General features: G+C 33.4%; 1 protein-coding gene, 1 long non-coding RNA gene and 1 pseudogene across 2 annotated transcripts; 2 read left to right on the plus strand and 1 right to left on the minus strand.

The window, feature by feature from the left end:
- Positions 1-3,725: 3,725 nt before the first annotated feature.
- Positions 3,726-4,713, plus strand: LOC131649810 (uncharacterized). Its single transcript, XM_058919568.1, has 2 exons — positions 3,726-4,160; positions 4,324-4,713. The coding sequence occupies exons 1-2, from the start codon at positions 3,726-3,728 to the stop codon at positions 4,711-4,713; spliced, it is 825 nt and encodes a 274-aa protein (XP_058775551.1).
- A 79-nt stretch (positions 4,714-4,792) lies between these two features.
- On the plus strand, positions 4,793-5,478 carry LOC131649811 (uncharacterized; annotated as a pseudogene).
- A 2,357-nt stretch (positions 5,479-7,835) lies between these two features.
- On the minus strand, positions 7,836-8,300 carry LOC131646630 (uncharacterized). The gene is made up of 3 exons (XR_009297544.1): positions 8,212-8,300; positions 8,017-8,112; positions 7,836-7,935 (listed from the first exon to the last, which is right to left on the minus strand). It is a non-coding gene; the product is annotated as an uncharacterized LOC131646630 (long non-coding RNA).
- Between the last annotated feature and the right edge of the window lie 5,369 nt (positions 8,301-13,669).

Below are 13,669 nucleotides of genomic sequence, written 5' to 3' on the forward strand. Positions count from 1 at the left end.
GAGCTAGCTGATGATATACTGCACAGAACATTGAACAAGCAGGCATAATTCTTGGAATAGAGTCTCCAAGTGTTTTATAGAAAGAATTCGCACGTGCACTCGTCTTTTTGCATAAAACAAAAACACCTTACGGGAAATATGGAGATTTCAATTCTCATGTTGTATGCCATACATGGTTATTTATTGTCATGCAGATAGATTATAGTGTGAATCTGGTTGATTTTCTCTATGTTTAGTTTTACATTGGAGTTATCATTTTGGTAAAGCAATATCATTCATTAAAAGTTAATGTAGGTTGTACATTAAATTTATAATGAGTTATTGAAAGGACTAACAAGGGTGGCAAAACGGATATGATCTATTGAGCATATCCGTTTTGCCCGCATTTTAGTGCGTGACGAATTAAGAATTTAAGCATTCACTGTTTAATGTGAACGTTTTGTTCTATCCTGTTTTTTTACGGACTTTTGCGGGCATATGAATTAATACAATTTTATATTTTTTAGGCCTAAAAAATGTAGTGTCCGCGAGCATTCTCCGCCTCGACCACACTTTTGTGCGAGACGAGGTAAGATTTTAGGTATGCTTACCTAACTATGCCCGCCCCCGCCCCGTCGCGCCCCTATATGTTATGTTACACTAGTTCATGAACAGTACAGTTAAGGATGGTTTCATAGTGTTGGAAAAAGCAAAGTTTGTAAATCCACAAGAAAGATGGTTCTGTTGCTAAACATAGAGGCATCATTATTGATATCTATCTCTCTTTGTGGTGTGTAGGGTATTGAATTGTAAGAATAATATTTTAATATATTTTCCCTTAAAAAGAAGAAGGTTAGGGATATACTCTAGATCGCATATCCTTTGAAATTATTTTGTATAAATATATGGGTTTTGACCAAATGATGAAGTTCAAAAGAAGTTATTTATTAATGTAATTCAAAACTATATAATATAATGCCCATATTCGTCCTCATCCAATTCCGCCTAATCATTCACCTAGTATTTTTGTTGTTTGAAGAAGTTGGTAAGCAAAAGTTGAACATTTTGAAAACAAAAATATAAAAAGAAGAAAACAAAAGAGGCATATAGAAAAAAAAGAAGAATCTTAAAAGTGTATTTATATTTGGGAGTTTTTTTAATCTATTTTTGATATATGAATTATCAATATGTGAAATTTGATTTTTTTTAATGGTTTCGTGTTTGAAACAAAAGATGGGTGGTCCGATCGATAGACTTTAAAAATTAAATTTTAATTGAAATTTGTTCAAACTCATCTCTAAAAAATCGATTTATAAAGTGAAACATGTCACACTTTATAAACTCTTTTTAATATCTATTTTTAACTAAGGTGAGATTTGAAGTTTTTTTCTTAATATGTTAATTATAATTCCATAGTTGAATGTAATGTCATGTATATGAGAAAATAGTTAAGAATAGAGTAAGTTAGTTAGCTTTGAGCTGTAATTTGTCATAACAACTTTTAACTAACTTGTGAGGAAGTTAGAAATATGTTGGTTATCCATTGACTTCACTTACTTGCTATGTAAGCTAGAACCAATCCTTTGTAAAAATTCACATTGTTTGCAATAATAATTTGTGATTCCACTTCTTAATATCTTTCATAGAGCTATGCTCATACTTTTGGCATGTTTAATTACAACTTCAATATGATATGAATAATATGATCGACATGTTGAAATCCATTAAACTTCTATCATAAATCTCATCATTATTTTTTCTATCGAGAATTCCCCATTATTCTCCCTTTACTCATAATATGTCTCTTGTGAATTTTGCGAGTAGTGTTAATGGAGGATTTTCCTATAATGGCAAAAAAATTATCAAATCAATACTTTAAATCTTTTTTTATGTCATTTGCTGTGTTTGTCATATGGAGGATTTTAAAGTAAATTATGAAAAAAGGATTTAAAGGATTGTTAGGAATGACATTATAGGAAGATCCTTTAAATTATAAAAAAAAGGTTTTGAAGGATTTAAAGTAAATTGTTAAAAGATTTAAATCTATTTTTTTATCAAATCAATACTTTAAATCCTTTTTTTATGTCATTGTAGGAAGCTTTCAGGCTTTAAATACCGATATGACCTTGTTATAGGAATGTCTTATTTGATATATTTCAGTTGACTAGAGTATCTGTGAAGAAAGAGACACTTGTGAATTTCTTCATTGACCCACATGAGGGAGATCGACACTTAGGCAAGCAAATATTCTGGTGTACGGATGGATAGGTGGGAAACATGTTTGTGTGGCTTGACTAGAGTTTCTATTAGGAAAACAACCAAAAAAACAAATTTCTATGCTCGATGTGATACTTGGATGAAAATACTATTTAACCCAACAAATCATCCCTTCATCCAAAGTCTCACATATCTTCACTTTGTTTTCAACTTCATATTCAAAGCGATCATTAGAATTATAATGATTAGTCACATTCGTAAAATTATTACTCTTCAATATTTTTATCTTCTTCCTCCCTTGATCAAAATTTTTGTTACTCTTCCTTTTCCCTTGATCAAATTTTTTGTGTCTCTTCCTTTTCCCTTGATCAAATTTTTTGTGACTCTTCATTCCTCCCTTAATCAGATCTTTAGCTCTGATACCAGTTGTTGGGAAAATAAAAAAAACAAATTTTTACGCTCGACGTAAAACTTGGATGAAAATACTATTTAACCTAACAGTTTCTTCACTGGTGGGACTGAGGACTGATGATTTTACTGTGGGACGGATAACTCTCAAAGATGTAGTAAAGTCGCCAAACATGAGAAAACGTGTTCCGACAATCAACATGCTTTCATACTATTTTCCTTTGACACTTTTGGTTTTCTACAGTGGCGGACCCAGTACTAGGCATGGCGTGGCTATAGCCACACTAGATTTCTCAAATATTTTTATATTATATATAATATTTAATTTTATTTTTATTAAGTTAATTTATAAATTAAAAAATACCACCAAGTCACTTCTCTCTCTCTCTCTCTCTCTCTCTCTCTCTTAATATCTCTTCTCATTTATATCTCTCTCTCTCTCTCTCTCACACACACACACACACAATAAATTTTTTTCTCTTCTTCTCAAACCCCACCATCTCTCATATTATTTCAAATTTCTCTTATTCTTTTCTCCTTTTTGAGTTGAACCATACAACCTCAATTTATTAAAAATATCAATTTTCTTAATTTCTCATAACTTATTTTCTTTTTAATCATTTGGTTTCATTGTTCTCTTTATAGGATGAAGAAATTTGTTCCGGTACTTTCTAGAGACAAAGTTACTTCTTCGGCTAATCTAGAAGCATAAAAAACTCAACATCCAAGTGAGAGTATCAAAGTTGTTGATTATGAATGATTGGAAACGAATCCAAGAATTAGGCCTCCAATTTAAAGATATCATCCTGACATCCAAAATGAGGTAAGGAAAGCTTATTTAAAAATAGGTCGTCATCAACCCCCTCACAATTTCGTTTACCCGTGTCTATTCAAGGTAAACAAAAACTTCAATTTTGAAAAAATTGATTTGATTTGTATGATTGGATTGATTATAGTGAATCTAAGAACCTAGCATTTTGTTTGCCATGTTTTTTGTTTAAAAATGTCTCTAAATATGTGGGGGGTATCACTTTGTGGGAGACGATTTTAGTGACTAGAAGAATGCTCAAAGGTTGGCTAATCAAGCTACTTCTTCCAATAGTCATGTTGATTAAGTGCATATGGGTTATGCTCTCATGAACCCAAACCAAAGTATTAAGGTTGAATATCGTGTTCGTGTAAACACATCCCTTGTAGCTACTAAGTTTCTTTTGAGGTGTGATATGCCATTTAGAGGGAGTGAAGAGTCTCTTAACTCTTTATTTAAGGGGCCATTTCTTGAGTTGGTGGACACTTTAAAGGAAATTAACCTAGAGATAGCTAGTGTAATAAATTGTGCTTCGAGAAATAACCTTATGACTGCCCCTAAGATTCAAAAGAATCTTGCCGCTGCTTGTGCATATGAAATAACTCAACAAATTATATGTGATATTGCGGATGATGTGTTTAGTGTTTTGATTGATGAATCTGATGATATTGCCGGTAAAGAACAAATGACTGTTGTTGTTCGCTATGTTAATAATGAAGGTTTGGTAAAAGAAATGTTTAATGACATTGTAAGTGTTAAATAAACAAGTGCTAAGTCACTTAACGAGGCACTTGAGAAGTTGTTGTCTATTAATGGCTTGAGTATATATAGCATTAGGGGGCAATGGTATGACGAAGCTAGCAATATGAGCATCCATATGCTTATAATGTGCATTTGTTGTATGTGCTAAGACTCACAAAGATGTTAGTATTTTTTTTGCTAAAGTTAACATGCTTGTTAATTTCATTGGATCTTCTAACAAGAGACAAGAATTACTTCGGAAAAAACAAGAAACTCAGTTTGCTAAATTGATTGAAGAGGGCCAAATAGAAACAGGTAGTGGATTAAACCAAAAATCATCTATTGCTAGAGCGGGTGACACTCGTTGGGGTTCTCACTTTAGGACTCTCACTAGTTTGATGACTTTGTATGGTGCCATTATTTGGGTACTAGAAGTATTTGAGAATGATACATCATTTGAAAAATATGGTGAAACTATTATTTTGTTAGATTTGCTTCAATCCTTTGATTTTATCGTCATATTATATATGATGGTTGAGATTTTAGGATTTACAATTTGAGTTTACGTTACAAAAGCGTGATAAAGATCTTTTGAATGTTTTGTCACTTGTCAATGCTACGAAACAAGAATTACAAGAAATGATGAATGATGGATGGAAAGAACTTATATTTAAGGCTATAGAAATTTGCAATAAGCATGATATTGATGTGCCTAACATGGATGCATCATATGTGCAAGGGAAGAAACCTAGGCGACATGCTACAACTTCTAGTGTTTCTAATTTGCGTCATTATAAGCATGATTATTTGTTTAATATTTTAGATTTGCAATTGCACGGGCTCAAAGTTAGGTTTGATGAAGAGAATGCTGAACTTTTAGAATGTTTTTCATATTTGAGCCCTTCATTGTCATGTGCAGCTTTTGATGTGAAAAAGTTATTAAGGATGGTTGAACTTTATCCAAATGATTTTATAGATGTGCCGAAGTGGTGCTGCGATATCAACTTCAGAATTATGTTAGAAATGTTCGATGTGACCCAAAATTTGCAAAGTTAAAAGGACTTTCAGATCTTTGTGCAAAACTTATGGAAATAAATAAGTGCAACACATTTGATATGATTTACAACCTTCTGAAATTGACTTTAGTCTTGCCGGTAGCAACTACAAGCGTGAAATGTATTTTTTCAGCTTTGACGTTTGTGAAGAGTCAATTATGTAACAAAATGAGTGATCAGTGGTTAAATGATCGCCTTGTAGCATTTATAGAAAGAGATGTTTTTAGAACAATTAACAATGATGTTATTTTAACTCATTTTTATATTTAGTCACACCAATATATATTGTTTAGATCCGCCTCTGGTTTCCTGCATAAAAAACAATTGATCTTTTACAGAGAGTCCAAATATATATGAATAATAATGTTGTATAATAATGTTGTATTTTTTAGATCTAGAATGTAATTTTTAAGGGGATTCATTGTGTCATCTAAAAAAGAATAACGACACAGATTATTACTTGTTTGTCTTCTAAATTTAATTTTATTCTAAATTAAAAAAAAACTAAAAAAAAATTATGATGCAAATTAAGTTGTTGTGTGTCTCAATAATGGTTTGCAATTGACCTTATCGCCTCGTCGTGGTTTGGTAAAAGAGACGTAAATGACCATAATATAGTATAGAAATGTCAATACCCGAAGTTGTTTTATTGGTATGAAGCATATAAAATTAATCCATAATACAAATTTTAGGTTAATTTTAATTTTAATTGGTCAACTATTGGGTGTATCTACCTACTCATTGAAGAATATTCTTATAATCAAGTGTAATTAGCATTTAATAATACCAATTATTGGCCAAAGTCCCAACATGTGTTACAAATATTTCTAATCTTACTTCATGCTGTCGTATTACAGACGTAATAATAGCTTGTAAAAATAATTTATTTCCTTTTTGACGAGTAAAAAAAAAGTGGTTCAAACTTACGTTACAAGATTCACTATTTAAATTTCATTCAATATTTAGAAAAAAGTGTAGTATTATTCAAAATTATCCTTTGTGAACTTCTTAAAATATATAGAGAAAGATATTGTACAAAGTGGGAACTGATTTTCTAAAAGTGAGAAAGAGACAATTTCCAAAATCAAAACGTCAACAAATTTAATTTGATCACATTTACTATCTTATGATAAAAATCATAATAAATCATACACATGTCACTGTAATAGATAAGTACAAGGTTTCTAAATTGATGGAAAGAAGAATTTGACTTTTGTACGTAAAACCAAAACCATGGCATTCATACACGTAGAAAGCTAGGTTATTATTCTTTGACCAAAAAGCTCGATGATTAATCGCTTATCGTTCCCACCGTTGATATAGAAACAACTTTTCAAGTTGCTATATTATGTCCCACTAGCTGACCCAAAGTTTTGAGTTTTCACTTGATGATATGACCCTTAATTGTTTTATATTCTTTTTGGGATTTGATTTATGATTTATCCACATGTTTTTCAAAGCTTAGTTAATGTATAGTTTATGTGGATTAATTTGAATAAAAATCATGTGTACCATAAGGGAAAAGAATCTTTAAGAATATGTGCAAAAATAAAATTCGTTGAAGTTATACATTGTCACACATTTTTGGAATAGAATAAAAATAAAGAAAGGAATTTGCATAGAATTAAGGAATGAAGGTTTATATATATGGCAAAGGAAGCTACTACGTAATACTAGTAGCAAAGTAAAAGTTGAGGCTATGCAACTTTTGAACTTTATAAGTTAACCTATATGTGGGTACACAATGTTGTAACTAAATTTTGTGTCCACATTCAGTTGAGAGCAAAAGTGTTTATATATGGTGAATAGCCAACCACATGTTATATTTCTATTTATATATCAGAGCCACAACCGTAAAAAAGGAAAAAAGAAAAGTGGTGTTCTTTTGTCTGCGCAATCACTATTCATATACCACTTCAACTAAACCCACCCATTTTCTTATTTACTTGAATGGTAGCACTACAACACGGAAGGCCTACAAAAGCGCTTATTTTGGGCTTTAAAAGCGCTTAAAAGCGCTGTGAAAGCCAGCGCTGGCGTAGGTAACAAAAGCGCTTTTGAAAGCGCTTTGGTAGACCCCCCTATAAGAGCGCTTTTCTGGAAAAAGCGCTCTGGTAGGCCCCCCTATAAGAGCGCTTTTCCAGAAAAGCGCTCTTATAGGGGGCCTACCAGTGCGCTTTTTCCAGAAAAGCGCTCTGGTATCCCCCTATGAGAGCGCTTTTTCTGAAAAAGCGCTCTGATAGCCTCCCCTATAAGAGTGCTTTTGTAAAAGCGCTTTCGTAGGTTGCGTTTTTTTTAATCTTTGGCAGCGCTTTTACTAAAAAGCGCTTTCGTAGGTGGACCTTTTAGAGCGCTTTTTAAAAGCGCTGTCGTTGCTAAATGAGGTATTTTAATGTGCAGCCTGTAATTTAAGCCTCCCAGTCGACCTGTAATATTTTCGACCTGTAATACGTTTTCAACCTGTAATATTTTCGACCTGTAATATATTTTCGATGATATATTTTCAACCATAGGTAGGACAATATATATACTAATATAATACCATTATAATATCCAAAATTATATATATACATCATTACAAACTAAATCAGTAACATAACAATATTATACTTCAAATTGACACAAATCCTACATGAAAAGTTGCTGAATATAAAATTGACACAAATCCTCTTTGATTTCTTCCAACTTAAGTCTCGGGTACGAAGCAGCACGGAATTCGTCCAAGTACTACAAAACAAAAACATAATATGAATGATTTAGTTAAATGTAATAAATTATATGAAATTATCTTAAGTTATAAATTCATACCGTGAGCGGAATCTCTAATTGATTCGCCTGAAGGATTTCTTTCATAAACCTCAAAACATAGTATCCGCAATCTGAACTGTTTCGCTGTTGCGGACACTACATAGAAAAACAAATAAGATCAAATATCACAATAGTCAAGTAGCATAAATATTATAAGCAAAAATATTATAAGCAAAATTGTGAAAAATAATGTACCTGCACTTTGATCCAAGTAATGTTGTTTGATTTAGTCCGGGATACCTGTGCGTCTCGTTGACTTCGGAACACTTGTATTGATCTAAAAAATATATAAAAGCATATGTTTAGATCAATCTCACAAATAATTAAATATATAAATATACACGAATATTTAGAACGATCCCACTTACAAATCAATCATTTCCTTCATAGCCGGATAATTGGTCCAGTCACCATTTACCGAATTCAGATAATACATCACTTCTCTTATAGGGTTGATAGCAAGTAACAACCAGTGTGCTCTATAAATTAAAACAATAGGTTATATGAAAATTTTGCTATACACAAAAGAAACAGAGATTAGATGAACCAAGAATGAGAAACTAACCCTACTGGTCGGGTATTATACGCCCAAAGATGCAGACTTTCTGTATTGCTGGTGGACATGAATCTATCGACTAAGAGCTGTCTAACTGATTCCGGTTCCGAAGCAATTGCCATTCCGCTGCAATGGGCGGAAGACACGAAATGGAATCTGTTTGACAATGGAGTCTCGCGCAACACTCTGTCATACAACAACCTTAAATAAAAACATAATAAACATTAGATTATTTTCATTGAAATGTGTAAATAAATTGTGGGACTAATTAAATAATATATCGGATGAGTGAATATTACCGGATGTATGAGTGCATATTACCGACGCCTAGTTGTTCATGCGTAAAAATCTCTTCCAAGTCATCAATTCCAATATTTGACATGAATTCAATACTGAAGACACCTTCATCCATATTGATTTCACGTAAAGCACCATCCTTCAAATCGGACATATCAACAATTGTTCTGAGCGTCGTCCGGTATCGAGGCACAAAAGCACCGCCTTTTTTTGCCGCTGGCTTCGGAGGACCAGTGGGTGGTACGCTACGAACTGGCTGCGTCACTTGTTGTGACCCCCGAGCAGATGCCTAAAAATCATATAAGTTAGGTAAAATATAAAATCATGCAGTTTTAGATTCAGATTATATATTAACACTTTAAATGTACCTCTTTTAGTGATGCAACAGACTCCTCCTCCTGTAAAATCCCTTTACCCTTAATTGCGGGTTTTGTAGGAGCAGTCTAAAATTAAAATGTAAAAAATAATTAATAAACGGTGCAGAATTGACATTCGAAAACTAAATGATTCATAATCGTTTTCAATATACCTCATCACTAATGGTAATGAGCTTCGAGGGCCATGCAACAAATGATCCTATTGCATCTCGCAGCAATGTCGTCTCTGAGACCATGTCAGGTACCGGTAGCATCGCATCATGATCTAATACAACATCCACCGATACTTTCAGGTATCCATCCGGGAGCGGTCTATGGTGAAGTAAATCTCCCAAACGATTGAAAAAATTAAAATATAAAAACAAAACAAAAACAAAAGAAAAACAACTACATAAAAGTTAACACAACAACCAAAACATTTGAGGAAAAACTTGTGTTGAATTCTTTAATACAATACTATTTTATAATCAAATCTAAGATCATGAAAAGTTAACACCATTAAAATTGAAAATACTAACTAAGTCGTACAGTAACAAAACAAGCCAAAACAAATCCACGCAAGAAATTAAAAACAAAATTTGTAAATGATTGCAGAAAATTGAGATGTCATATAGAATTTTCATCGAATCGTATATATGATCTACACAAGAAATGATTGAAGAAAATGATCTACACAGAATAAACACTCAAATCTCAATAGTTAATGTTTTTTCAAATGGAGAATCTATGGAATAAATCCAAATATAACAAGGTTCAGCTAACAGGAACTCTTTCTGTTTCTTGCTATTCCCTTACACAACCAACTTCAACAATATGCCTATCTATTTTATATCAAAATGCTCCATATGGCTACTAAAACAAAATGTGGCAGAAACATAAGCACACACTCTATTTCTAGGCAGAGTTGATGAACCACATATAGAAGCATAATGGTGGTCAGCAAGAGATGCACAGAGAGATGGTTTTAGAGACTTACAATGGTGGTCAGCAATTCTCAAGTAACGGACTCAGTTATGAGTTGTGAATGCGTGCAAGAGGTTTCTTTGTCGGGAGAGTGTTTCAGCGATAAGGTTCCTTTGACTGAGACGAAGATTCAGCCGGAAGTGAAGGAGGAGACGAAGAGCTTTGCGAGGGCAGAAGGAGAAGACGAAATTCAGAGATTCAGTATTGAAATTCAGCCCCAAACGAAATTCAAGGATGGAATGGTGATTCAATATCGTGGAAGGCATAGATTTTCATGGAGATATGCTAGGTTTACGTTTGGGGAAGAAGAAAGGTATTCTGATTTCTGAAAATTAAAACGTAATAACCTGGGAATGTTTTGTTTTAAAAAATATAATTGTAAAACCCTACGAGAGCGCTTTTGAAAAGCGCTTTGGTACCCAGCCCTATACCAGCGCTTTTTAGATAGAAAGCGCTTTGGTAACATACCCCTTTACCAGCGCTTCTAAAAGCGCTTTGGTAACCTGCCCTATAACAGCGCTTCTTTAAAGCGCTTTGGTAACCAGCCCTATACCAGCGCTTTTAAAAAGCGCTTTCGTAGGCCCCCTATAGCAGCGCTTTTTTCCCTTCATTTTAGTTTTGTTTTTAGCGAAACCTATAGCAGCGCTTTTTCCTAAAAGCGCTTTCGTAGGGGTGCTGCTAAAAGACAAATTTGGCGTAGTGTAGATTCGAGTTCCAATTCTAACCACCACCACCACAGCCAATTAACATTATTAACATGGTATTTGTTTTGGTATGGATGTCAAGATATATTTATGTGGACAAAATATCAGTGAAAAAATATATGGTTGTAAATATCGGTGTATAGTTGATTAGGTCGGATCCGCTTTCTCTAGTCTGGTACCCATCTCTGCTCGGTAAGACCATCAGCTCAGAGAGGTTCTTTATCATCCACCTCGGCAGTCGGGAATCCTAGTCGAATACGACAGTTACGGATTTTTGATACGCTAGGGCCGTTACAAGCGTTGCGCTTCTTAAATGGATGGCGGCGGAGGTTGCAATGGCTGCCATTAAGGAGAGATTTCAAGGGTCACTTCATCAATCTTGTAGCTCACCGTTTTGAAGGTATAAATAAGGCTCCCGAACGAGGGATAAGCAAGACATGCTTTCATCTTGAGCTCACGCATATAATTATCGTGTGACTCAAATCCCTAAAGAAACTTAGTATATATATATATATTCATTTGCGACCTCGTCGGATTTGCTCTTGGAGGTATTCCAATCGTGTTTTACAGGAACATTTGACGCCCACCAAGGAGCCTGGGTAAAACTTTTCTAGGCCACACTACCTCACATTCACTCTCGTTCTCAAAATGTCAAGACCTTCACCCAGCAGTGAAAATCCTCTTCTAGATATGACAAGGGGTATTCAAAACCGAACCGACCTAATAGAAAACCCTAAAACCAAACCAAACACTATGCCAAATTTGTCTTTTAGCAGCACCCCTACTAAAGCGCTTTTAGGAAAAAGCGCTGGTATAGGTTTCGCTAAAAATAAAATAAAAAAACACGCAAAAAAAGCGCTCTTAAAGGGGGGGGGGGTTACGAAAGCACTTTCAAAAAGCGCTCTTATAGGGGGGGGGGGGGTACGAAAGCGCTTTCAGAAAGCGCTCTTATAGGGGGCTTATGAAAGTGCTTTCAAAAGCGCTGCTATAGGGGGTGGGCTACAAGAGCGCTTTTGCCCTAAAAAGCGCCGGTAAAGGCAGGGCTACCAGAGCGCTTTTTAAAAGCGCTTTCATAGCTGTTTCGTTAATAAAATTTTTAAAATCAAAATAATTCTGATATGCGTTTCATAATCCCTAATCTTCTTTCTCTGCCATCGCTGCCCAGAATACGAAGAACTCCATCGCTGCATGCCCAGAATACGAACAACTCCATAAAAACTCCTCAAAACCGTATCTCATCCTCAAAACCGCAACACTTAACCTCCATAAAAACTCCATCGCTGCCCAGAATACGAAGACGAAGAAGAATCACTGCCCAGAATACGAAGACGAAGAGAAGACGAAGGAGGTACACGATTTATAGTTCTGTTTTTGACATTTGAAAGATTAGTGTTTATAGGTATTTTATTCAAAGGACACGACCAGAATAAAACCTGAGAGTATAACACTGAAATTATATTTATTCATTTCAATTGAATAACAATGCTGTGGTTTGATTCTGGTTTGATGCTAGTTTTATCCATCAGACACTATAATCTGAGAGTATAATATGTTTGATTTCTGGTTTGATGTTGAGAGATTACTATGTCGTTATGCTGCCGAATCGATATGTTGCTGTGAAAATACTTTTACACACCCTACTGCTGTAGAACAAAATTATATATATATATATATATATATATATATATATATATATATATATATATATATATGAACATGATTTTAGTGTTTATTCATATGTTTTTTATAGTTGAAATTCTGTTTTTATCTTTGATACATAGCTATAAAAGATTTTTCTTTCCTTAGATTCTTGAGGTGATAAACTATCTATGGAATTTGTTGAATTAGTAATTGCCTGGTATTAGTTTCTTGAGGTGAATCTTACCTTTTAAAGGTTCCGGTTGTTATAAGTAATCTAGTAATTTTGATAAATGAAATGTTTTGATTAGGAATTGTAAAATTCATACGCGGCAGCAACACTTTTCTAATCTTTGAGAACTTATTAAACTTCTTGACATAGCTTAGTAGTTGTTATAAATTGTTAGAAATTGTGTCTAATATGTCATGTCTAATTAGTTTCAATTCAAATTGAATTGTTATTATAATATTCTTATATAATTTCAATATGTGTTAAGATAAGATTCAATAGCCTCTTCTTGTTCAATTAGTTACGTGAATAATTAGTGTTTTTGTTTAGCTTACTTAACAATAAATCCATGATTTACTATTGTTGTTGTGGCTACCCGGATACTAATAGCATGATAAAACCATGAGTTAATTATTGTTTTGCCCACTTTTGAACTTAATTGGAATATACCATGAACTTGTTGGTTTTTAAGCTATGGATTATGACCTCATTTTTATACTCTTCAATTAAGTTTTTTATTTTATATTTTTTAGGAATATCTTTGCTAGATAGGGGTTACTTGTGAAGAGTGAAAGTTTGATCGTTTTCAAGAATCTTACATTGTGTGGGTCTAGAAGTTGCTTACTACTATACAGGTAAGTAATTGTTCTCTCTCGCCAAAGTAATATGTTGCGTTTTATTGCTTCTGATTCATTCCGTGTATCCTTTGCGTTTTGACAGAAACACATTATACCGTTATGTTCCTTAATAATTAGTTGTTTTTGTTTAGCTTAATTAATTAAGACATGAGTGATAGATTCTAAACTGTGTTAATGTCTTAATGTATTGAAGTTTTAACATGAGTGATAGATGTACTGTTTTAATATTGTTTAAGTGATGAACTTACTAA

This window comes from Vicia villosa, linkage group LG2 (assembly GCF_029867415.1).
Source record: "Vicia villosa cultivar HV-30 ecotype Madison, WI linkage group LG2, Vvil1.0, whole genome shotgun sequence".
Classification (NCBI taxonomy): domain Eukaryota; kingdom Viridiplantae; phylum Streptophyta; class Magnoliopsida; order Fabales; family Fabaceae; genus Vicia; species Vicia villosa.

Coding starts and splice junctions, on each gene's coding strand:
- LOC131649810 (XM_058919568.1), top strand. CDS start 3,726: ATGGGTTATGCTCTCATGAACCCAAACCAAAGTATTAAGGTTGAATAT. Junction 4,161..4,323: donor AAGAAATGTTTAATGACATT/GTAAGTGTTAAA, acceptor GTATGTGCTAAG/ACTCACAAAGATGTTAGTAT.